The following is a 25868-nucleotide window of genomic DNA, read 5'->3' as shown; positions in this document are numbered from 1 at the left end:
TGCAGCTGCCTCCTCGACAGGGTTTGTCGGCCAGAGCTGCATATTCACCTTACCCCTCTTTGGCTATGCTAGAACGCAGGGAGCTCTGGAAGAGCCACCATTCCTGCATGAGCTTCCAGCAGGCAGCCTGCTTCCTTTCCCTTCCCCTCATGCCCCCACTAAATCAGTTCAGCCACACTGAAGGCTTTTGGAAACCACTGAGTCAAGGTATGATTTACCCTTATGTGAATCCCAAACCAGCTTAACTAGCAGCCTTTGCTATGTTCTGGAGCAAGAACAGTCCATTTGAATTTCCCTGTCATATGAAACTGTCTGCTTCTGTACCTGTGTTTTCCATTATTATGGTTTATCTATTTTTTCCCTAATCTAAATGTCTGTTGTAATATATGGAGAAACCATTTGGCTGGCTTTTGGACTTGTAACTGAAGATGAGAAGGGCTAGAAGCGGTACCGCTGCCGCTTTCTGGATTGCTGAATATGAAAACTTTTTTTTTTTTGGGGGGGGGGGGGGGGCGACAACTTCTAATACACGAAGGATTTTTGCAGTATAGTTAACCTTGGTCAAACCTTAGGAGATTTGACTCTGATAAGCATCAACATTTTCAGGCACTGAACCCAATATTGAGGATATTCTTTCACCTCCCACAACTTTTCTTACCCTGCACTTCCTCCCTCCACCTCACTTCCCAGAAATCATTCAGAATTTTAGCAGATCAGGCAGGTACTATGGCATTCAGATAATACCACCCTTCTCCAGGGCTTCTGTGGTCAAAGGCAGCCCGGAGCCCAATGTGCAAAAAAGAGTGCACAAGTCAGGGAGCAGAAGGCACATCAGGAGAGCTGACAGAACTCCTGGACTCTGCAGAAGAATTATATGGGAAGTAGATAAGCCTAGTGGGGAGGGAATTTCATCCCAAGCTGGGGGACAGCCAACAGCTACAGAGGAGCCCACAGTTCAGGCGGAGACATCCCTCAGGGATCACAGAATCACAGAAGATTAAGGTTGGAAGAGACCTCAGGAGGTCATCTAGTCCAACCCCCTGCTCAAAGCAAAACCAACCCCAACTGACGAATATATTAAAGGGAGACTCAATATCTTACTACAGAGGACAGAAAATAACTTGGTTAAGTAGAAGTAGGAGCTAGTGAGGAAACAGTCAAAAGTAAGAGTCCCATTTAGGTATAACACATGAAGTGGGGGAGGTTTAGATTGGATATTAGGAAAAACTTTTTCACTAAGAGGGTGGTGAAACACTGGAATGCGTTACCTAGGGAGGTGGTAGAATCTCCTTCCTTAGAGGTTTTTAAGGTCAGGCTTGACAAAGCCCTGGCTGGGATTATTTAACTGGGAATTGGTCCTGCTTTGAGCAGGGGGTTGGACTAGATGATCTTCTGGGGTCCCTTCCAACCCTGATATTCTATGATTCTATGATTCTAAGTCAAGCCACTGAATCTTGACCAAACGCTTACATACAAATACTAGGAGTCTAAATACTAAAGATGGGTGAATTAGAGTGCCTGGCATTAAATGAGGATATTGAAATAATAGGCCTTGTGGAAACTTGATGGGATAAGGAACATCAAGGGGACACCATAATACCAGGGTACCAAATATACAGAAATACACAGTAAGGTCACACTAGTGGAGGAGTGGCACTATATGTGAAAGAAAGCATAGCATCAAATAAAACAAAAATCTTAACCGAATCAAACTATCACAGTATCTCTATGGACAGAAATTCCATGCTTGAACAATAAAAGTATAGCGCTAGGAATATTTTACCGACCACCTGGCCAGGATGGTGACGGAGCATGAAATGCTCAGGGAAATTAGAGAGGATACAAAGGCAGAAAAAACCCAATAATGATAGGGGATTTCATTATATCCTTATATTGACTGGGTATGTGTCACCTCAGGAAGGGATGCAGAGATAAAATTATTAGACCCTTAAATGGCTGCTTTGTGGAACAGCTTGAACACACACACAGGGAGAGGCAAATCTTGATTTAGTCCGAAGTGGAGCACAGGATCTGGTCCAAGAAGAAAATATAGCTGAACCACTCAGTAATAGCTGACCATAACATAACGAAATTTAACATCATTGTAGAGGGGAAAATGCCAAAGAAACCCACCACAGCAGCATTTACCTTCAAAAACGGGAACATTACAAAAATGAGGAGGCTAGTTAAATGAAAATTAAAAGGGTTAGCCATAAGAGTGAAATGCCTGTAAGATGCATGGAAACTATTTAAAACACCATAATAGAGGTTCAAACAAAATGTATATCCCAAATTTAAAAAAAAAAAAAAAAACGTAAGAGGACCAAAAATAAACAAGACACTGTGACTGAACAGCAGAGTAAAAGAGATGGCTAGTGGGAAAAGGGCATCCTTTAAAAACTAGAAGCGAAATCTTAGTGTGCGATGTATAGAAAGGAGCATAAACTCTGGCAAATCAAAAGCATAAGGCAGGCAGGCCAAGAAAGAATTTCAAAGCAACTAGGGAAAAACACAAAAACTAAGAGCAAAAACATGTTTAAGTCCATCAGAAAAAGGGAGGCTGCCAAACAGTTAGTTGGGTCACTAGACGGATCTAGGTGTTAAAGGAGCAATCTGGGAACATGAGGCCATCTCAGAGAAGATAAATAAATTATCTGCATCAGTCTTCACAGCAGAGGCTGTGGAGGAGAGCCATTCTTCTTAGGTGACAAATCTGAGTAACCATCCCAAATTGAGGTGTCAATAGAGGAGGTATTGGAACAAACTGATACAATGAACAGTAATAAGTCAACAGAACCAGATGGCATTCATCCAAGAGTTCTGAAGAAACTAATATGAAATTGCTGAACTAACAACTGTGGTTTGTAACCTATCGCTTAAATCAGCCACTGTACCAGATGATTTGGAGGGTAGTGAATGTAATGCTGATTTTTTTAAAAAAAAGGCTCCAGAGGCAAATCCTGGCAATTATAGCCTGGTAAGCCTAACTTCAGTACTGAGCAAACTGGTTGAAACCAGAGTAAAGAACAGAATGATCAGACACACAGATGAACACAATAGGTCAGGGAGCATCAACATGGCTTTCGTAAAGGAAAATCATGCCTCCCCAACTTATTAGAATTCTTTGAGGGGAATCAACAAGCATGTGGACATGAGTGATCCAGTTGATATAGTGTACCGAGACTTTCAGAAAGCCTTTGACAAGGTCCCTCACCAAAGGCTCTTTTGCAAAGTAAGCAGTCATGGGATAACAGGGAAGGTCCTCTCATAGATCAGTAACTGATTAAAAGATAGGAAACAAGGGTAAGAATAAATGGACAGTTTTCACAATAGACAGCAGTAAATAGCAGGGTTCCTTAAGGATCTCTACTGGGACCTGTGCTGTCCAGCATATTCAGAAACAGTTTGGAAAAAGCTCTGCTTCAGCTGCTTCTGGCCATCACTAAAAACATTACGCTGATTTAAAATACGTTACTTTTATTTAACAGCCACCTCCACTTTAAGAAACTTTCCATAATCTTATACAGTGGCCATGCATAGACACATGCAGTTCATTTTAAGACAATCAAATCTTCAACATTCTAGTAGTATTGTTGCCCTTTCCTATAATGTTCTGTTAAAAGGATAATAAAGCCACAGAACCTTTAGCAAATTCATGAAAGGTAAAGAACTGAAAGCTCTGGAAACCTTTTTATCCAAAACATACATACAGACAGCATGGAAAAAAACTACCAATGCTGCTCCACCAATGTGCCTCAACTTTCCTCTGAAGAGATCTACCTCTTAGTGTAAGAGGTCAATTGAGTCTCCATAATTATTTATTCGATCATTCTCCTCTCTGTTCCTAATGCCAACAATGGTGTCCACAATAGTGGCAGTTTCTGAGATGTAGATACCTTTTCTCTCAAAGTGTGAAGAGTATGCATTCCATTTCAGAATACATATTCTGTAAACAGATCAGATGCAGAGAGGAAAACACCACAAGTAAACAAGCTGGATGGAGAGCGTCAGGAGACAGCTATGGTATCCCTCTAGCACCATTTAGGAAGCTCATCCAACTAATACCAGGCCTGTTTTCCTACTAGTTATCTAAGCTCACAGAAACTATGGTGGGGTTTTGTTGAGTTTTATATTTCTAGTCTTCATTTATTATTATTTGTTGTTACTATGGCTCTTAAAACTTCTCTTCAAGCTGCTGACGTGTATTACTGGGTATACTAACATTGGCTAAGATAACAAAAAACTGAGTTTCCTAACCCAGCTACTCATCTGATACTGCCCATTTCAATTCAACAGACATCATGCCACATCAAGCAATGCTTGTGCAGGCTTTTTTCCTTTGGCTCTAGCAAGTAGTAATACTTTTATGATACTTAAGATTTGAAAAAGTGTATCTTTTGATTATAGCATATTAGGCAATAATATGCAATGTATCCCAGAAGAGCTAATTAAAATTAAACCATCAAAGGCACATCATAATAAACCCGATGCTGAAAAAGTTTTTTTTAAAAAAAGTACACTGTGAAAATCTCTCATTTACACATCCTCCAGCATTCGTCTACTTTGTAATGCAGTCTTTCATACCATTTTTGAGGGAAAGAAACCAAAAGTCCAATACCCCCGTAAAAAGTTTAAATATTCTCTAATATTTGTGTGCACAAACACAACTGAGATGGCCTATAATTTAATTATCGTTTTAATTTTATGTCCAGAGTTCTCCAATGTTATGTTTTATTAAAACACCCTTTGGAACAGAGCACAAGCACTAAATCTGTTCCTTGTTATTAACTATTTTAATTGTCCTCATCATCATCAAGGATCTACAACCTATCCTGAAGGATGACCCATCATTCTCATAGATCTTGGGAGACAGGCCAGTCCTTGCTTACAGACAGCCCCCCAACCTGAAGCAAATACTTACCAGCAACCACACAACAAAAACACTAACCCAGGAACCTATCCTTGCAACAAAGCCCATTGCCAACTGTGTCCACATATCTATTCAGGGGACACCATCATAGGCCTAATCACATCAGCCACACTATTACAGGCTCGTTCACCCGCACATCTACCAATGTGATATATGCCATCATGTGCCAGCAATGCCTCTCTGCCATGTACATTGGCCAAACCAGACAGTCTCTACGTTAAAGAATAAATGGACACAAATCGGACGTCAGGAATTAGAACATTCAATAACCAGTTGGAGAACACTTCAATCTCTCTGGTCACTCGATTACAGACCTAAAAGTGGCATTTCTTCAACAAAAAAAACCTTCAAAAACAGACTCCAATGAGAGACTGCTGAATTGGAATTAATTTCAAAACTGGACACCATTACATTAGGCTTGAATAAAGACTGGGAGTGGATGTGTCATTACACAAAGTAAAACTATTTCCCCAGGTTTATTTCCCCCCCCCCCCCATACCGTTCCTCACACGTTCTTGTCAACTGCTGGAAATGGCCCATCTTGATTATCACTACAAAAGGTTTTTTTTTTTGTTTTGTTTTCTTTCCCTCTCCTGCTGGTAATAGCTCACCTTACCTGATCACTCTCGTTACAGTGTGTATGCTAACACCCATTGTTTCATGTTCTCTGGGTATATAAAATCTCCACACTGTATTTTCCACTGCATGCATCCGATGAAGTGAGCTATAGTTCATGAAAGCTTATGCTCAAATATATCTGTTAGTCTCTAGGGTGCCACAAGTACTTCTTCTCTTATCATAAGTAAAGCTGATAAAACACTTCCTTTGTCCCACCCTCGTAACACATACAGTTTGCTAAATGCCAAAAATAAAATATCCATAACCATTTGGACAATACTCGTGCCTCAGCAGCATGCAAACAAAAAATGGGATTCATAAAATAAATGCTAGAAATAAACAAAAAAATAGCCCATGCTTTGCACGGAGGGCATCCATAATCATTTTTTGTTGTTGTTTGTAATCTTCTTTGTTACATCTAATGGATATTTTAACGGCAATTGCAAAAGAGTGGGAGGGATTCCCCCCCCCTTTTTTTTCCTTTTCTTTTGCGCTGTTTCATGATGGATAAAGTGCTTTGAAAGGGATTTGGTTTTGTTCCCTTCCCCACAGCCTTAGAAATATCAGAACTGTGAAATGTGGTCTTCCTTAGTTTTTCTGAAGAACCTACTGGATGTCTCAGCATTGTACAGTGGGCAGGGCAAGGCTCCTGTCTCTCCTGCACAAAGGTACAATTGCAGAATGGGTGGCTCTGGAGCCTGACCATGTAGTAGTGAGAGACAACAGTGGGGCTCCATATGGACCACAAGGCTTGTCGACACTCAGCTAATTGCAGAATGGGACCTAAGAATCCAACAAGAGTATTATCCAGATGAACATACACGTGGGTATGTATCTGGATGGCAACATACCAAAATAACTGTTCTGCACTGTAAGACAAAACAATACCTCTCATCCCTTCATCCCTCTAGTTGCTGTCCCTCTCTTATAATGGATTGGGTGGGGCTTTCCTTTTAAGAAATGTCTTCACTGTGTTCTGTGCAGATATTGGATCTGGTCCACTTCTACGCTAATGTAACTCCATTGATTTCAATGGAATTATACCAGTGTAAAATTGAAGTACTGTGTTGACTCAGGCCCACAGCAGCTGAATGTATGTAAATATCAAAACACATTTGAATACATTATAGAAATTTTTAAAAATACATATTAAGTCCACTTTCTTCTACTCCCAACTGCCTCACATCACTCAAAATATTTAATGACCAATTTGAAAGGAACCCCTTGGTCTGGATGCCTAATGGGTACAGGCCACTGTAAATTTTGAAGTTTGGGCTCCGTATGTGCTTCCATATACTCCACACCCACTACAGAGTGAAGTGGCTTGGGAGAATGGTCACCAGACCAACTAGGTCCAGAAAGATTTAGATGGAAGGGATGTCTTGCCAGGAAATGCAATACCTCCACACACACACAAATCATCATCTCATTACTGAGTTATCTGGGACAATCTTCAATTTGAGTGAAGATCTTCTATCACAAAAATCAAATTAGATTACAATTTCAACTAAATCTAAGACAGGATCAAATAAAACTTGATCACCACATAACTAGGGCCTTACCATCCTAAATCATGGTAATCTTATAACTTAACGATTAAGCTTAGAATTTTAATACCAGAGGAAGTAACTTAAACTTGGTCCCAAAGAATGATGATATGCATGTGATGGATACATACAGATACTTATAAACTAGAATGCACAAATATTCCTATTCCCTTGGTTTGCTTACTGATGTGATTTCTTTTCCATTTCCTGCTTTGAGAAATTACACATTATGTTCTTGGTGTGGGTTTTTGTACTGTGTTGTTACTCTTACATATACAGGCTTGTAAGAAGTAAAACAATGTTTAAGCAGGTGGTTCTCAACCAGGGGTCTTCCAGAGGGTACATCAACTCATCTAGATGTTTGCCTAGTTTTACAACAGGATACATAAAAAGCACTAGTGAAGTCAGTACAAACTAAAATTTTGTACCAACAATGACTTTATACTGGTCTATATACTATACACAAATGTAAATACAATATTTATATTCCAATTGTTTTATTTTATAATTGTAAGGTAAAAATGAAAAAGCAAGTAATTTTTCAAGTAATAGTGTGCTATGACACTTTTGTATTTTTATGTCTGATTTTGCAAGCAAGTCATTTTTAAGTGAGGCGAAATTTAGGGTTACGCAAGACAAATAAGACTTCTGAAGGGGATACAGTAGTTTTAAACCAGTTTTAAACCTTTTTCAGATATAAAAGGCAAAAAGCAACTGGTTAAAAGAAAAGGTATATCTGAAGTGAAATTTTCAGGATAGTCCAGTTGAATCAATAGTTCTCTTGAATCAATAGTGAAATGCTTATAGAAGATACTAGGGATCTGTATGCAACCAATGTATGCCAGAAGGATTGTGAATAGACTGTTTTCCTACATATTGTGCCTCCTCAGCCAACAGTCTACGATAAACCAGGAACAGATTAAACTTTTCCATAACTTCTTCCTTGTCCCTCATGTGCTTACTTTATTTTTGTAGGAAGCAGTCTTATGAAGCTGTAGTCTTACTTTACTGTAATGTCTATTCACTATAATACTGTCTCTTTGCAAAAAGAGTAGTTGATACAAAAAGTTTTAAATACAAAGACTACATGAGTGAAATTCTAAGGTTTTAGATTGCAACTGCAAAGAAATAAGGAAAAAGTCAAACATACAATTCAAATAGCATCAGGGATTCATCCTACATTATTTATATGTAAAGTCAACATTATTATGTACAGTACAACAAAATATGTGCACATATACTAATGTTTAAGTACATGTAATGATTATTTCATATATACACATCTGATGCTAATCAATTATTGATACAGGAACCATATATTTGTGTTTCCTGACTTAAACAATTCAAGTTTCGATTTTAGTGCTCCAAGCTATTTTTAAATAGACAAACAGTTTGCTCAAACATTCATTTAAACAAGTTTCAAATTTACCTTTGAATTACAATCCTCCATCTCAAGGACTGAGATCACTAAAAATCTATCGAAATTAAACCAACTGTAAAACCTAGTTAGTTTAGCATGTGGTAATATGGCTTGTTTTCTTAAACACCAAGCAATTGTTTTAAAGAATACTATAGCCAGTACTACAAAACAGTGACTGAGCTTTTTTCAAAATCTCAATATTTTACGTTTATTAGGAAATAAGGAAAACAGAGCAGAGCTTTAACTTGCTGACATTCCCTTGGAGGAACCCTTTCTGAGTGGCAGACTCTCAAGGGGTTCCACACTACCTTAAGGGCAGGTCATGTGGCCTCAATGCCTCTGAGACTGAACCTCTGGGCTCCTGCATCACACCATGAGATCTGCTCACCAAGTTCAGCCGAGATAGACTCTTGATCAGAGACTTGTATGCTGTAAGGAACCCTTGCACTGCAGGAAGTATTTGCAATGACACCAGGCAGCTTTTTCAAAACATTAGGATTTATTAGTGAACCAGAACATAGCATCTGGAAGTCGTTAGGTTAGCATAGTGCATTCTCGCCAAGCCAGCCTTCCACCCAGTGAAGCTCCCATGGAATCCCTTCCTGGCTCTAACTCTGTGTCTCACCAAAGGGCAGCCCTTAACCCAGCCACCTGACACCTTTCTCCTTTGTTCTCAGGCTGGGGGCTGTGCTCTGCTTCCCTGATGGAGGTGGGGGGAAATCTCCTTCCCCTGGGTTGTTTGTTGCTATGAATATCCTGCCCATTGGGGTTCCTCTTGTCTTTTCAGATTCTCTATTGATATGGTCAGTTTCAGCCCATCCTTTAAAGATCCATTCATTCTACCCCAGACAGCTATGTGACACAAACACCCCATGTCTCTTACTCTGCTCCAAGAGCAGCTTTAACCCTTTTGCACCCATTGGGTAGCAATGCAAAGTACTGAGGCATGCACATGATTCATAAAAATATTACAGACAAATCCCACTTCATCACACAAGCATCTTCATTTTTCCCCCATTAAACACGATGATAGTTTATTTTCTCCCAATCTGTTTAGCAAATATGAATACTGTACTCAAAAATAAAATATTGTTCCTTTTGCCAGAGGCTTGTTTAGCATTTAAACTCAATCTGCTTCCAGGTAGCTGTCTAACCACTTGCATCCATTTAATGGTTCCACTTTCCAATTTTGGAAGCCAACATGCACTTCAGAACAGGTCCCTTCCAGTTCTGATATTGAGTGGTTGGCAAGACTAATGAATGATTAGCAGATGCCTATGTCATAAAAGTATCCATTTAGTAGAGCTTTTTGCAACATTTAGGCATCTTTGCCAAATGCCAACTTAAGTAGTTCTGCTCTGCCTATCTATAATTCCTCCTATAGTTTTACCTGAAGTTGCTATTCTCTTGTTCTGTGATTCTTTTAAGGAGGGCAAATGAACATGTGGTATTGCTGTAACAGAATGGCTTCTAGGTTTATGCCCAGACGTGGCTGCATTTCAGAGACACGAATATCAAGTTCTGATTCACCAAATATATGATTGTTTAAACAAGCCTTGTTTCCATACAAGTGATTTCATGTATTGGTGCAGTAATTGTTTTGTGACAGTTGAACAAATACTTTTATATAGCTTAGCGTCTAATAAACAGATCAGTCCTCCCAGTTGTAAGACACATTTACCTGTTTCTACTGACTGAGAAAAACAGAATGACAAACGCATAAGAACTCCCCCCATACACACACACACTTGATGATGTAAAGACAATTTGAATTCACTCTTTGAAGCCTTCCCCATGGCCTTTAATTCTTTGAAGCTCTTCAGAAAACTAATCCCTATGTCTCAGGAAGAAGAGCCTAATAATTAATGCAGATTTCCAGTGCTTCCGCCCTAGTAGACTAGCAGTGTGAAATTCCAATTCATGATATGAATAAAAGGGTCACTGCAGTGAGATTACTGAATTCCCCTCTTAAGTACAGTACCCATTCCTAAAGAAAGGAACTGAGGCCTGGTCTATACTACAAACTTGGTTGATGTAAACCAGTGGCTCTCAAACTTTTTTTACTGGTGACCCCTTTCACATAACAAGCCTTTGAGTGTGACGCCCCCTTATAAATTAAAGACACTTTTATAAATGCTGGAGGCAAAGCGGAGTTTGGAGCAGAGGTTGACAGCTAGCGACCCCCCATGTAATAACCTCACAACCTGCTGAGGGGTCCCGACCCCCAGTTTGAGAATCCCTGATGTAAACTGTCTTACACTGACCTAACTCTGTAAGTGTTTCCATTAAAATGTAGCTCCCACCGATGCTGCTTGCCCATTATACTTAATAACTCCACCTCCGCGAAAGGCGTCGTGCTTAAGTCTATGTAGTTAGGTTGACACAATGTCAGTGCAGACACTGTGTTGCTTACATTGACTTGCTGCCATTCAGAAACCATCCCACGATGCCCCACACTGGCAGTTAAATCGGTGCAAGCGCTCCTGGTGAGGATGTGCACTGCCAACCCAAGGAGCATAGTGTGGACATATAAACCAATTCAATTACTGTGGTGGCTATACGTCAATGTAACTTAGGTCTACTTAATTTTGTAGCGTAGACTTGCCCTGAATCTTAGTGTAGCTGCTTTAAGTGGATGGGAGAGAGCTCTCTCGTTGGCTTAATTATTCCAGCCCCCATGAGCAGCAGTAGGTATGTCAGCTGGAGAAGCTCTCTCCCCAACATAGCGCTGTCCACACTGGCACTTAAGTCAGCATAAGTTATGTAGCTCAGGATGGGTAGCTAATTTACACCCCTGAGCAACATAGCCTAAGTCAACATAAGTTATGGCTACACTACAGCTCTACTTATAGTAGAAACACATCCTCCCTCTCTCTCTCTCCCTCCCTTCCTAACGTTACAACTGCAGTTTAGATGTATCCCATCTTCACAGCCTTGCACTCTTCCATGACACTCCAGTGCTGCAGTCACTGGTTTCTTATTCAAAGTTGAGATAGCCTTCTGCATCTGAACTTTCACTTCTGTGAACTAAGCTGTTTCCTCAAAACTTCTGCATTTCTGTAATCCTGAATTTCTGTGAAAAGGACTCTAATTAGAAGAAGGGTGAGACTTTTTTTTAATCATTATTTTGTGTGTTATTGTAATTCAGGTGCCTTTTTAAGGTTCCAAACCATATGGATTTATTTCCTATAATTTAGGCCCAATCTTGCAACATGCTGAGAACCCACAACTCCCAATGTCTGTACCCCTGAAGAGCAATGGGAGCTCAAACACTTGGCATCTCAGTTGATCTAACCTTTAGGCTGAACCTATTAAACTGCGAACACACAATAACTTTTGTCTAATATTCTATAGGCGGAAAAGTAGAGGAGCAAGGATGGGTTCAGGACCACAACTATCAAGCAGATAAAAGTGTGTGTCTGTATGATGATGTAAGGGCGGGTAGAGAAAGAGCTTACAGATCTCTCCCATGCCCAGAAATTGTTTTGTCACTGCTGTTTACAAACAAATGGGAGGGAGATCTGGAATGAGTGGATGCAAAGAAAACTCCCCTCTTAGTTCTTTCAACAGTCTCTCACCAGTTTCAAAGAAGTCTGTTTTTAAAATACCTTCTAAAGCAAAGCCTAGTAATAAATATAGGTCCGTGAGCATGGAATCCAGCCCATGGTTAACCATTTTGAGAGCATATAATTTTTTTAATTTCCTGACATCTGCATGTATATTTGCTTACCTCACACGTATACAGGAACAGTCTTTATTGTATTCATCAATACTACACAATTGCCTCTATCTGCACAGATTTGTAATTTTATGAACTGTTTTGTCCACAAAAGCAAGTATTTGCAGTTTCTAGAATCCTACAAATAGGTATTACAAATACAGCATGAAGGCTCTTTTCAAAAATAAAGTGCACTGGTGTAGACAATAAAACAGTTATGTTCAACTGAGTTTGGAGATAAATAGAATTATGAAGCGCAAGTTATGCTTTAGTATCCTATTATAGGTCATATTTTTATGTCCTTACACTTAGCAGTACTTTAACTCCACAAGTGGTCCCATTTAAATCACTCAACGAGTAGAGAATATTTGATAGAGAATATTTATCAGTGCTTAGCCATAGTGATTTGTATTCCATAAATATATATTGTGACAAAGTTCCTGCTCTACCTTGGTGGGTCTTGCGCTTATTGGCGGATTTGATCGCCTTGGAGCTTTGTGGCAGCCCTCAGCTTGGATGTTTTTCTGAATTCACAGTCCAGGTCGACTCCTCCTGTGTCTGACCAGGAGTTGAGAGGATTTGGGGGGAACCCAGGCCCGCCCTCTACTCCGGGTTCCAGCCCAGGACCCTGTGGAATGCAGCTGTCTAGAGTGCCTCCTGGAACAGCTGTGCGACAGCTGCATCTCCCTGGGCTACTTCCCCATGGCCTCCTCCCAACACCTTCTTTATCCTCACCGTAGGACCTTCCTCCTGGTGTCTGAAAATGCTTGTACATCTCAGTCCTCCAACAGTCCACGTTCTCACTCTCAGTTCCTAGTGCCTGGAGCAGGGGCTCCGCAAGGAGATCTTCCCCCACGGAGGCTACCACGGACCTGGTCGCTGTGAACAGTTTCCAGGTCCGGAGGAGGTCCTGGTAGAAGACCGGCAGCCTGGAGAGGTCTCGCGGAAGACCCGTCGGATAGAGATAAAGGAGCTGCCGGTCATATTGGAGCCCTCGGAAGTGGCGCAGGAAGGTGTGCGCCAATACGCTCCATGCCGCACTACCTGCACCATAAAGGAGCCTCTGCAGGGCCTGGAGGCGGAAGACATGGACCTGAGTGCGGAGACACTTCAGGCCCTGCCCTCCCTCCTCCAGGGGTAGATGGAGAACCCCTGCAGAGACCCAGTGCAGTCCTGACCAGAAGAACTCCAGAATCAACGTCCGCAGGTTGGCCAAGAAATCCGGGGCCGGGACCAGGGTGTTGAGCCGGTACCAGAGCATGGACAGGACTAGCTGATTAAGCACCAGTGCCCGCCCTCAAAGGGAGAGACACCAGAGTAGTCCTGTCCATCTCCGGAGCCGCTCTACCACCCTGCCCTCTAAACCGTGCCAGTTCTCCTGCGGAGACAGATGTGTGGCAGAAAGGTAAATGCCGAGATAGAGCACCGGACCCGCGCTCCACCGGATGGTTTGAAGCGCGGGTGGGAGGGAGCTCACCCCTACCACCAAGCCAGAGCTCTTGACCCAGTTGACCCGGGCAGAAGAGGCTGCCGAGTAAACGGCCTGGCAAGCCTCCACCCGCGCCAAGTCGCTCGGGTCCTGGACCACAAGGAGCACATCTTCGGCGTACGCCGACAGGACCAGCCGCAGCTCCGGTTCCCGCAGCGCCAACCGTGTCAACCTCCTGCAGAGGAGACAGAGGAAGGGCTCAATCGCCAGAGCGTACAGCTGGCCCGAGAGGGAGCACCCCTGCAGTACGCCTTGCCCGAAGCGGACCGGTTCGGCCAGGGTCCAGTTGAGCCTGACCAGACACTATACGGAGGCGTACAGCACCTGGAGAAAACCCACAAACTGGGGTTCGAAGCCAAACGCTCGCAGAGTGCTCAGGAGATACCCTGTTGAACGCCTTCTCCTGATCCAGGGACAGGAGGGCGATCGACAGGCTGTCCCTTCACCCGAATTCCAAGAGGTCCCGGACCAGATACAGGTTGTCGAAGATGGTGCGGCCCAGTACGATGTAGGTCTGGTCTGGGTGGATCACGTCCGCCAGCACGGATCCTAACCGCAGCGAGATGGCTTTCGCTGCGACCTTATAGTCCGTGCTGAGGAGCGAGACGGGACGCCAATTTCGTAAATCGCGGAGGTCCCCCTTCTTTGGCAATAAGGAGAGCATGGCTCGCCTGCACGAAAGAGGGAGGACCCCTCTCTGCAAAGACTCGGCCCAGACGGTGACTAGGTTTGGGCCGCTTCTTGATTGGCTGCAGGTGTTCTAATCAGCCTGTCTTATCTCCAGAAGATTCCTGATTGTTCTGGAACCTTCTCTGTTGGGAAATGGAACGTCCCTGGCTTGCTCCTCAGCTATCTGCTTTCTATTCTTTCCTAAAGCCCCCTGGCCTGGATTTTTCTTACTTTTTGATTCTGCCTTAGTTCCCCCCGCTTGGCCCCCCGACCGGGCCAGACGCTTTTTTGTTTTGTTTTTTTGCCGTTTTTCTTTGCTGCCGTTGAGTGCTGATCGGCTGCCAGCTTGCCGCCAGCACCCCCCCCCCCACGCCTGCTCTTGGGCGCAGCTATTTGCCTTAGCTGAAACCCCCGGAGGAGGGGGGGGAGGGAGATTGCCGACCCGCTATCCGGAGGGGGGAGTGGAAGCCCCCAGACCCAGCCGTTTTGCTGTCAGCTTATCTCTGCAACATTCCCGGCCCGCCGGAAGCCTTGCTACACAGCCAACACAGCTGGAGAAGAAGACAGAAGACAGACAAATCACCCAAGGAAGCTAGAAATCATCGTGGAGGGAGCCGTAAGACTGAGTAACTTTTTGAATTATACTCTCGTGGGGGGGGGGGGAGTTTGACTGCGGTTTAATTGCGTTTGTGGCGGCACAGGGGGTGTGGCACGGAGCTGCCCCCCGATCCATCGGTGCCCCCCCAACATTATTACAACTGTCACAGCCCCCCGCCGTCCGTCCCTGCTGGCAACCTGCCATCTGCCTTCGGATCCAGCTGTTTGCTTTGAACTTTGCCTTTCGGACTGGACGTAACAGCCAACCAAACGAGACTCTTTGGACAAACGTGCGTGGCTCCACAACCCCCCCACCCCCGGACGTTTCACCCCACAGCTTGCCCCTATCACCGGACCCCGATTTCTATTTTTTCCCCTCTTCCAGTCCAACCCATTTGGTACCCCCCACCCGCGCCTGCAGCCCAGCAGGGAGGAGCGGTTAATCTGCTTCCCCCTCCCCCTTCTGGTGTCTCCCCATCTCTCCCTGCTCACAATGGCGGGGAATGAGAGGGGCAAGGCCCCTCTAACAATATCAGTTGTCCCTCCCCCACCTGCCCCCCTGCCCAACCCCCTCCCCCCACCACCACCACTGTCAAAACACCTGCCACCGCCCCCGCTGGGGCACCGGCAGCAGGAGGCACCGGGGCGACTACTGCCGCTGCTATGTCCACCCCCCCTCCCCAGATTCTAGGACACCCCCCCCAGTTGGCCGGAAAGGCCAGGGCGGGAAGAAAGGAAAGGGCCCCGCTAAAACCACTAAGCCCTCCATGGCAGGGGCTGCCCCCACCGCTGTGGCCTCGTCATCGACCATGGCGTCCCTCCCTGCTGTTCCCCCCACCAGCTCTGCGAACGTCCCTCCCTTGGCCCCAGGGCGTATGCCCGGGCGGTGGCAGGCTCCCCCCGCCTGCCGCCTCGTCATCTCACCCACCCACTGCCTCCGCTACCATCACCAGTGGCCGGGGCCCCTTCCCCACCCTGACCAGGAGGCACGGTGTCCGTTGCCTCCTGGTGCCCGCCTCGCCCCACGTGGAGACATACGTGCAGGCGTTGACGAAGGTGGTAGGACCCACGGCTATTGTGGCGGCCTCCAAAATGTATGGGAAGGTCGTTTTTTTCTTAGCTTCGGAGGCTGCCGCCCAGGAGGCGGTGGAGAAGGGCCTGGAGGTGCGGGGGGTGTTTGTCCCCCTAGAGCCGCTAGAAGACCTGGGCGTTCGCCTCGTCCTCACCTCCGTTCCTCCCTTTTTACCCAGTGCTGCCCTGTTACCCGCTCTCTCCACTCTGGGGAAACTTGTCTCTGTCATCAGCCCTCTCCCGTTGGGCTGCAAGGACCCCACCTTCCGTCACGTCCTTTCGTTCCGCCGGCAAGTGCAGCTTCTACCGCCGGCGGCGGCGCGTGACAGAGAGGCACTCGAGGGGTCCTTCCTAGTCCCTTACCAAGGAGCGCGCTATCGGGTCTTTTATTCCACCGGAGAGGCCCGGTGCTACTTCTGCCGCTCAGCGGGGCATGTCCGCGGAGACTGCCCTTTGGCCCGGGGGGGAGGGGCACCTGAGACCCCCGAGACCCGGCAGGACATCGGCCCCGTCGTTGCCGAAGCCCCTGGCCGCCCGGCACCTGAAACCAACCCTCCTACTACTCGACCCGCCGCTGCTCCCATCCGGGCCCAAGAAACACCTCCCCTACGACGCCCAGGCGAGCAAGGGAGTCCCACCCTTGCTATTACCAATCCGGCAGAGCCTATGGAGGAGGGTGTGGCCAAGATATTACCGGGTATAGGAAAGGGCCCGCCCCAAGGAGAACCCGCCGCCCCTCATGCTGCCTCACCGTCACCCCCCTGAACCCCTGAACCATCGCCTCCGCCCCCCGACACGACCCCTGCTAACCAACCCCCAGACGACGCTATGGAGGGCTGGACCCTAGTTCAGAGGAAGCGAGGCAAGTGGAAGGCTCGAGCTCTACTGCACCCATCCGATGCGGAAGCCCCCCGGAAGACCAGGAAGGGAGGCACTGATATTGAGCCTTCCGCTATGGCCACGAGTGAGATCCATCCGCTGGTGTTGGGAGGGGAAGACAGACGGGCATTGGAGGGCAGAATCCCCCCTCCACGAGAGACCCTCCCCTCCGAGACCCCTGAGGAAGCTCCTTCTGCCCGGATACCACGCGAACCCCGAGGCGACCATTGAGGCGGGCCCTAGAGGAGAGGCCCCCGGGGTAGCAGGAGTGGGCCTCTCCTCCATGTATGCGGAGATTGAGGCCCTAGATTTGACCCCGGTCACCCAGGGAGAGGATGAGCTACTGCCAGCTGGCCTCGATCTGGGCAACCTCACCCCAGCTCCCCTTTCCCCATGCTCCCTCCCCCTAATTGCCTTCCCTGACGCTCGCTCAGCGCATGGGGCTCTCCAGCCCTCGTACCCCCGGGCGCGTACTTCAGGAGGTGAAGGCCGCCTTGACCCCCACTGCTCGGGCTTATGTCAACCGAGCCTTGCACGAGGGCGTATCCTGCCCATCCTCTACCCCAGGCCCGCCGGACCTTTCCATTGGGCCCCTACCCTGCCGATCCCAACAAACCCCTCACCCTTTCACTGCAAGCCGGCTGCATAAACTGCAGCCGGTCAGTTTTCAAATCGCACCACGGAAATATTTATACACACTCACGCTTCACACCCTTCACGCCCACACCCTGGTGTCCTGCCCCGATACAAAATGGCGGGACCTCCTGCCACTTTTGGAGGGTGAGCAACCTCGGTGGGCCAGCCTGTATTCCACCTTGGTCCCAAGGCCCGTCAGGGACATCAGCTGGCGGCTCCTTCACGGAGCTGTGAGCACGGGCGTGTTTCTGACACGGTTTACCCCCATCCCGGACACTTGCCCTTTTTGTAATGTGAGGGAAACCCTGGCACACGTATATCTAGAGTGTGCCAGATTGCAGCCGCTTTTCCAGCTCCTCACAAATATTCTATTGCGCTTTTGGCTTTATTTCTCCCCTCACCTTTTTATCTATACACACCCCATCCGTGGCCCCACAAAATCGCGAGACCTCCCGGTTAACCTCCTCCTAACCTTGGCTAAAACAGCCATTTGTAAAACCAGAGAGGGGAGGTTGGCCCATGAAGCGTCCTGCGATTGTAGGGCCTTTTTCCGATCCTCAGTACATTCACGTATCTGGGCGGAGTTCCTCTGGGCGGCATCCACCAACTCCCTTGACGCCTTCAAGGAGCGGTGGGTGCTGTCCGAGGTTCTCTGCTCGGTGACCCCGTCCGGTTCCCTCCGTCTGACCCTTTGATTGAGGGGAAGAGCGAGAGACACCAGCCCCAGCCGTTGCCGCTGTGGATACCATCATTACTGTCATCTAGGAGGAGTCCTATAATACATGGGTGTCTACCCCCCCCCACCCCTAAACCGCCCACCCCGCAGCCGTGCCCATCTTGCCGGGCACTCTCAGGAGAGGGATAATCGGTGACACTGGGCGCGGCACTAGGTAACTCGAGGGGGTGGAAGACCACGAGTGTCGAGGAAGCCCCCCCACTCTAGGCCACCAGGTAACTCAGGAGGGTGGAAGACCACGAGTGTTGAGGAAGCCCCCCCGCTCTGGGCCCAGGCTAGCCTGAACACTTCTCCCTCCTGAAAGCTGCTGTGTTATACCTTCTGTTTGAGTTGTTTTGTTGTATAGTTTGTTTTGTTTCCTTTGGTAATTCTTTGTAAGTGATACAATTCTTTTTTTTTTTTTTTTTTTTAAACAGAAAACACCTTCCTTGTTATCTTACCCAGGGAAAAAGGACTTACTTAGCCTGGGGCTAATATATCTGCCTTCTATTCCATCTGGCCCAATCCTGTCACAATATATATATGTTAGAATATTTCATTTTGAAAACTGAACCACTGATATATTCTTACACGAATTCTCTGGTCCTCTTTAAATACCCCAGCCCCATAATGTAATCAGTTTTTAAATTGTAATGGTTGACTAGTCACAGTTTTAGCATATTTTAGTTACTGCTGTGCCTACATTTTTCATTTTCTATTTTAAAATATTAAAATCAGGATATTTTTATATATTTTTTCCAGCCTGACACTTCTAACTGAAAGTAAATAAAGTAGTTCTTAAGAACTTATATAGTCACAGTTAAACACTACAGAAAGGTACAGCGGGACACCTTAAGTTTCTGGGGGGAGGGAGTTGTGGGGTTGTTTTGTTTTTTAAAGAGTCAGTTTTCAATCTGCATGGATAGATTTCACATGTGAATACTCTAATAAATTATGAAGCATCTTTCTTTGACAATTTCCCCCCAAAATTTACAATACTGACATTAGTATTCAGCACATAGTGGTACCCTTCACAACATTTCAAATTACTGTTTCCTCTATGAAAAAACTAAAAAATGTTACCTGCATTTCAGGTTATTTATTTTAAATTAGCCATACAGTAATCATGATAAACTTGGAGTGGGCATATTTTAGGACACCAATAAAAAAAAAAAAAAGGAGTTGCACACGTCACTCACCTTGTGCATTACAAGACACCACAGGTTTAATTATCAGTTTAACTACATATAAGACATACTTGAAGGCTGTGCAGTCACTACATATAATGCGGCATTATATTTCTAGCCATACCATCTTGAGCTATGACCCAACTCAGATCTCTCAAATTAAGCAGGGTCAGAGTAGGTCAATAGCCATATGGAAGGCCTAACGAACATATAGGTGCTGCAAGAAGTTGTTGTGGTGATTTAGAGAAAATAGTTCCAGCTACAAAGACAGCACTGAAACAATGCCTTAGCAGGTGAAGAGGAAACTGCACTGTTAGGAAATTCATTTGAAAATGAAATTGTATAAAAAAAAAAATAGTCTTGATCATGGAATCACAGACTGTAGCATAATGCATATGCACAAGGGGGACGAATTAAGTTTGGACAGGGAACCTTAATTCTGGCTTTTCCTACCTTTTGAATGCTTGACTCCACAACCCGAATGTACTTTTATCATAATTTGTGTGTAGTAATAGGTATGTTATAATATTATCCAAAATTGAGAGGGAGGGAGGAAAATCAGGTTATGGTACTCTATAGTAGAACTATACTAACTTAGGGAATCTGAAAACATTCCCAAAACTCACTGCAGTACCACATCTCAGGGTTTGAAAAAAATCCTTTTGTAATCAGCTAAGAATAAGTGAAATATCTCAGATTTATGAAGCCTGTTGTCTCAAAGGCCCTATCTACATTACACCTCAAAGGAGATTCACAGACTTTAAAAACAACAGGGACTTTATTATGAGCCCCCAGATGGCGGACCCACTCGCACAACTGCTATATTTTGTAGCGTAGGCAATACTCTACAGCATGTATTGGGTTCTTCTAAAACCATGGTTTGAACTGATCTAAAGCTTTGGACGTACAACCTAAGACAACTGTGAGCAGGAGTTACGATCTGATGGCTGTTTGGTGGCCAATGTAAAACGAGGTTAGTGTCCACATAATAAACACCTTTACTGGTAGTCTCAGTGGGGAAGAAAAAAGCCTGAAAGGAGCCTGAATTAACTTTTCACTTCTACCAGCAGTCCCGTCAGGTTTGGGATGAGGCACATTGGCTGGCAGGGCAGTCTGACTGTATTGGCACTGCTCAGAGCTGCCCCTGTGGATTCCAGTCTCCAGGGGTTGTCAAAAAGACTCTGAAACCTGTCAGAAAGACAATGAATCCTAAGGGAAACAAAATTGAGTTCAAAGGAACTTTTCAGTATGATTTTTCAAAAGGTAGCGTCGACTTCTTGAGAACCCGATCAGAATAGAGCTAAGGTATGCAAAGTACTTGGTACAGTCAGAATTCTTCTTTAAAAAGGGGAAACTGTCCAACTGGAGGGGAACGAACAGTGCTATCAGTATGGTACTCAGAACTCCCATTGTCTTCAAACGGCATCTGTATAAGAAATGACAACACTTGCTACCCACAATGCTACCGGTATCCCACTGGTTTCATTTGGGTTAGGGAGAAAAAAAAAAATTTTCCCTCCTTTTGTCACCTTGAAGTGGTCAGTTCATACAGATAATATCTAAACGAAAATCGTGTTTGCAGACCCAATACTTATTCTCTGATTAAATAAAAAAAGTAAAAGGCTCTCGTCACGTAACACGGCAAACAAGGTAAAAAGGTTCCAAATCTTCTCTTACTTCAATTTTTCCTATTCATGCACCTAAACCAAAAAATAGGACCTAATCACTTACTCTACAGAACTATACACAGAGTATTATTATATTCTTATAAAAAACAGTCTGACAGAGGCCTAGTGAGATAAAAAGGTTTGTAATTAACTATATTAATTCCATTAAATATATGCAACAGGAGCTCTCTTCCCCCCCAAAAATGAAGTGATACTCTGGTGGCTGACCTTTGTGACTTTGTCCTCACCCACAACTATTTCACATTTGGGGGACCATGTATACCTTCACGTCAGCGGCAGTGCTATGGGTACCCGCATGGTCCCACAGTATGCCAACATTTTCATGGCTGACTTAGAACAACGCTTCCTCAGCTCTCGTCCCCTAACACCCCTACTCTACTTACGCTACATTGATGACGTCTTCATCATCTGGACCCATGGAAAAGAAGCCCTTGAGGAATTCCATCAATTCATTTCAACAATTTCCATCCCACCATCAACCTCAGCCTAGACCAATCCACACAAGCGGTCCATTTCCTGGACACTATTGTGCTGCTAATAAGCGATGGTCACATAAACACCACCCTATACCGGAAACCTACTGACTGCTATACTTACCTACATGCCTCCAGCTTCCATCCAGGACGCACCACACGATCCATTGTCTACAGCCAAGCTTAAGATACAACCGCATTTGCTCCAATCCCTCAGGCAGAAACAAACACCTACAAGATCTCTATCAAGCACTCTTAAAACTACAATACCCACCTGCTGAAGCGAAAAAACAGATTGACAGAGCCAGAAGAGTACCCAGAAGTCACCTACTACAGGACAGGTCCAACAAAGAAAATAACAGAACGCCACTAGCCATCACCTACAGCCCCCAAATAAAACCTCTCCAGCACATCATCAAAGATCTACAACCTATCCTGAAAAATGATCCCCCATTCTCACAGATCTTGGGAGACAGACCAGTCCTTGCTTACAGACAGCCCCCCACCCTGAAGCAACCACACACCACACAACAAAAACACTAACCCAGGAACCTATCCTTCCAACAAAGCCCGATGCCAACTCTGTCCACATATTTATTCAAGTGACACCATCATAGGACCTAATCACATTAGCCACGCCATCAGCGGCTCATTCACCTGCACATCTACCAATGTGATATATGCCATCGTGTGCCAGCAATGCCCCTCTGCCGTGTACATTGGCCAAACCAGACAGTCTCTACACAGAAGAATAAATGGACACAAAACTGGTATCAGGAATCATAACGTTCAAAAACCAGTAGGAGAACACTTCAACCTCTCTGGCCACTCAGTAACAGATTTAAAGGTGGCAATTTTGCAACAGAAAAGCTTCAAAAATAGACTCCAATGAGAAGCTGTTGAGCTTGAATTAATATGCAAACTAGATACCATTAACTTGGGTTTGAATTGAGACTGGGAGTGGCTGGGTCATTATTGAATATATTTCCCCACGTTAAGTATTCTCACACCTTCTTGTCAACTGGCTATATGGGCCATCTTGATTATCACTACAAAAGTTTTTTTCTCCTGCTGATAATAGCTCATCTTAATTAATTAGCTTCTTACTCCACTTTTTCATGTTCTCTGTATGTGTATATATATATATCTTCTTACTATATGTTCCATTTTATGCATCCAATGAAGTGGGCTGTAGCCCATGAAAGCTTATGCTCAAATAAATTTGTTAGTCTCTAAGGTGCCACAAGTACTCCTGTTCTTCTTGAAAAACTGTCATTGCTGATTAACAGCAATGTGCAAAATTGTCATGCCAAAGTACAAATCCAGTTGCATCTACTCTCCTAGCCTTGCTAACTTACTGATAATGGAAAAAGCTAAAGCACCGGTCCTGAATCCTGATTTGAATGGGGCTCCTCACATGGTCCTCACAGATTTGATTGCAGGACCCAGACCTATTGCTTTATTTGCCTCTCAAAAAAACCCAGAACCCCCTAACTTCACTTGGGTTTGTACAATTCTGAATGCTCCTTTAAAGTAACTAAAGCTTGGTAGTCTACAAAAGAAAAAAAAACTGCAAATGGTAAAATAAGTTTCCACAAGAAAACATCCTAGCAAAATGCTCTGAGCCAAAACTATAGAGCTCAAAAATGGCTTGAGGGAACTCAATTACAAAAGGATGACATAGTGTGCAAATATGATTACATTACACCCATTTATGTTAACTTTAAATTTATTTTTATTTGACATTTTATAATAAACCAGGACTTGACCATTTATTTAATCATAATTAGAAAAAATAAAACACTTCTAACAAGTGTTTTAAATGAAGGAACAATTTCCACCCAGAGCATTGCTTTAAAACAGTTGGCATAATGCAAAACCCCTCATTCGTGTTAAAAGAGAATTTCTGCTTAAACATGGATGGTACAAGCCCTGAAAGTTCTATACCAGTGCAATACAATAATCCTACCATGTAATACCTCCAACATTCACTTCAAAGGACAGCAAAACTGTTACAAAGCTGACCTTCCTGAAAACCTTTGCCAAAGTAAGGGTCTGGATTAGTGGCAGGGGATGGTGTTTCACTTCGTTTGAATCATGGCCACTGATAGTGAGTAACCTAGGGGTTGCAAACTGACAGTTTGTTACAGTACTGGATGGATGTCTACAGTTCCATTTTAGAAATCTGAAAAATTAAAAATAAATTACCTATGAGTTTAAGTTGTAAGTGCGCCCCAAGGGCTGCGATGGTAACACATTTCTATAAATGCAGCGGTAAGAATAGCCATCTTCATTAGAATGTGCTGAGCACATAAATCTATGACCTAATCTTAGTGCCAGCCAACTCTTAGATGGCTATCCCCCCCCTCCCCCCCAGTAATATGGTGCCTTTACCGCGTTTGCTTTCAAAGTGTGTAAGCTGTCAGGCCCCAATGCCTGGGCAGTCGGCAAAGTGCTCTCCACCTGTTTGACACTAATGCACACACCCCTGCACGCAAAGGGGGAGAGATCACTTGCAGGTTAACCGCAGGCTCCATCACAGCGCTCAGCCTGAGCAGATGACCCCCTCGCCCTTCAACGCCACCCGACACAAAGAAGAGGAGAATTGTTTTCGAGATAACTTTTCCTCTTGGCCCTTTTTCCTCCCTACTCCCCTCCCCACAGCCTGGTGTGGCGCATCACACGCGCTGGGAGCAAACACAGCCCAGAGCAGCACCAGGAAGGAAAATAAAATATGGGGCGGGGAGAAGAGACAGGAAAAGACAAGGAGTCTGGGCAAGTAAAAGCCTCCCGTGGCCTTTGCCAGCCCCCCACCCCACCCCACCGGCTGCACGGCGGGGGACCACATGGAGCTCACCAGATGACATTTTGTTTCCTATCGGGCAGCGTGGCCCGTAGGGCTGCACCGGGCGTTTGCTTTTTGCCCAGCTTTCTCGCGGCGCAGGGCGGCGGCAGCGGCCGGCCAGACCGCGGGCTGAGCATGGGGATGGGGGCGAGTCCTAAGTTGCCCATCACGCTGCAGCTGCTGCAGAAACCAGGGCAAACACCCCCCTCCCCAGCGCCGCCCCCCTCTCACCGCTCCTGCTGTCGCTGGGAGCCGCACCGCCTGCAGCCACCGCTCCGCCGCCGCCTCCGGCCGCCGCCGCCGCCACAGCCGCCGCTCCTCCCGATCCTCCAGCCACCCCGGCCGCCGCTCCCATCGCTGCGCCCGCCGCCGCCGCCAGGGCCAGGGCTCCATTTTCCTGCTCGTCCCCGCTGCTGTTCGCGCGCTTGTTCTTCTTGCCCTTGCTGCTCTTCTGGTTCGGCATCGCGGAGCTGGAGCAGGAGGCTGAGGCGGCGGCTGGTGAGGAGGCGGCGGCTGCTACCTCCGGCTCATTGCGGCTTCGTTGCAAACAGGGCGCCCAGGAAGGAGAGAGGAGCTGGCTGCGGCTCTCCCAGGCTGAGCGCTCCCTGCCCTCCCGGGCGGGCACCCGCCGCCAGGCCAGCCCAGCTGCGCACACACTTACACACGCAGCCGCCCGGCCCGGGGGAAGCAGCGCCAGGGGAAAAGGCGTGTCCCGCTTGTTTTGATTCTGCTTCCCCTACTATCGCTCTCCTCCCGCCCCTCTCGGCTTCCTCCTTTCACTCGCACTAGCGCTGGCTGGTGACAGAGGGGAGCCGCGCAAGTTAAAAGGGCGGGGGGAGCTACGGGGCTGAGCTCCGCCAGGGCAGCAAAGAAAGCAGGAGGCGCTCGAGTGGGAATGGAAAGCCGCCCCACGCCTTCCACAGCAGGGCCTGGTGGCTGCTAATGCTGTAGACGGAGCCATACAAGGCTCCTCCCTTTGGCCTAGGAGAAGCCTCACGTGCTCATAGCAGAGGGGAGCAGCTTCCTGGAAGATCTGCCCCTTTTCCTCAAGGAACAACCCCCAACAAATGCAAGGAGGGAGGCAGCGCAAGCTTGTGTTAAGTGTACTTCGCTGGAAATGCCTCTGGTCTTCTCCCTGGAAAATAGCTGGAGCTTTATTGGCAGGATTGTTAACGTATTTCAAAAATAAGGGACTGTTTTCTTAGCACTCCTGCTCTACCCTTCCTGATATTATTATTATTATTAATAATAACAATTATAGTAATAATAAGTACTCACCTATATTTGCATAGAGTATTTCTCGCTGCCTTTTGCAGCGCTCAGCAACTCCCGATTTTGTTGCACAGAGATGAAAAAATAAGGGACTGTTGGCAACCCTAGTTATGG

At 45.8% G+C, this 25868-nt stretch overlaps 1 protein-coding gene across 3 annotated transcripts in view; it reads right to left on the bottom strand.

Moving 5' to 3' along the window:
- Nucleotides 1–25440, bottom strand: part of HECA (hdc homolog, cell cycle regulator) — a 39002-nt gene extending 13562 nt beyond the window's left edge. The window contains exon 1 of one of the 3 annotated variants that reach the window (XM_073337483.1): nucleotides 24714–25440. In XM_073337483.1, the coding sequence (XP_073193584.1) occupies nucleotides 24714–24945 (232 nt within the window). In that variant the 5' untranslated portion in view covers nucleotides 24946–25440. The other 2 variants (XM_073337482.1, XM_073337484.1) reach the window with 2 other exon arrangements.
- Between the last annotated feature and the right edge of the window lie 428 nt (nucleotides 25441–25868).

The sequence above is a fragment of the Lepidochelys kempii genome, chromosome 3 (genome assembly GCF_965140265.1).
Source record: "Lepidochelys kempii isolate rLepKem1 chromosome 3, rLepKem1.hap2, whole genome shotgun sequence".
Lineage (NCBI taxonomy): Eukaryota > Metazoa > Chordata > Testudines > Cheloniidae > Lepidochelys > Lepidochelys kempii.
This window is presented reverse-complemented; position numbering and strand designations above follow the sequence as displayed.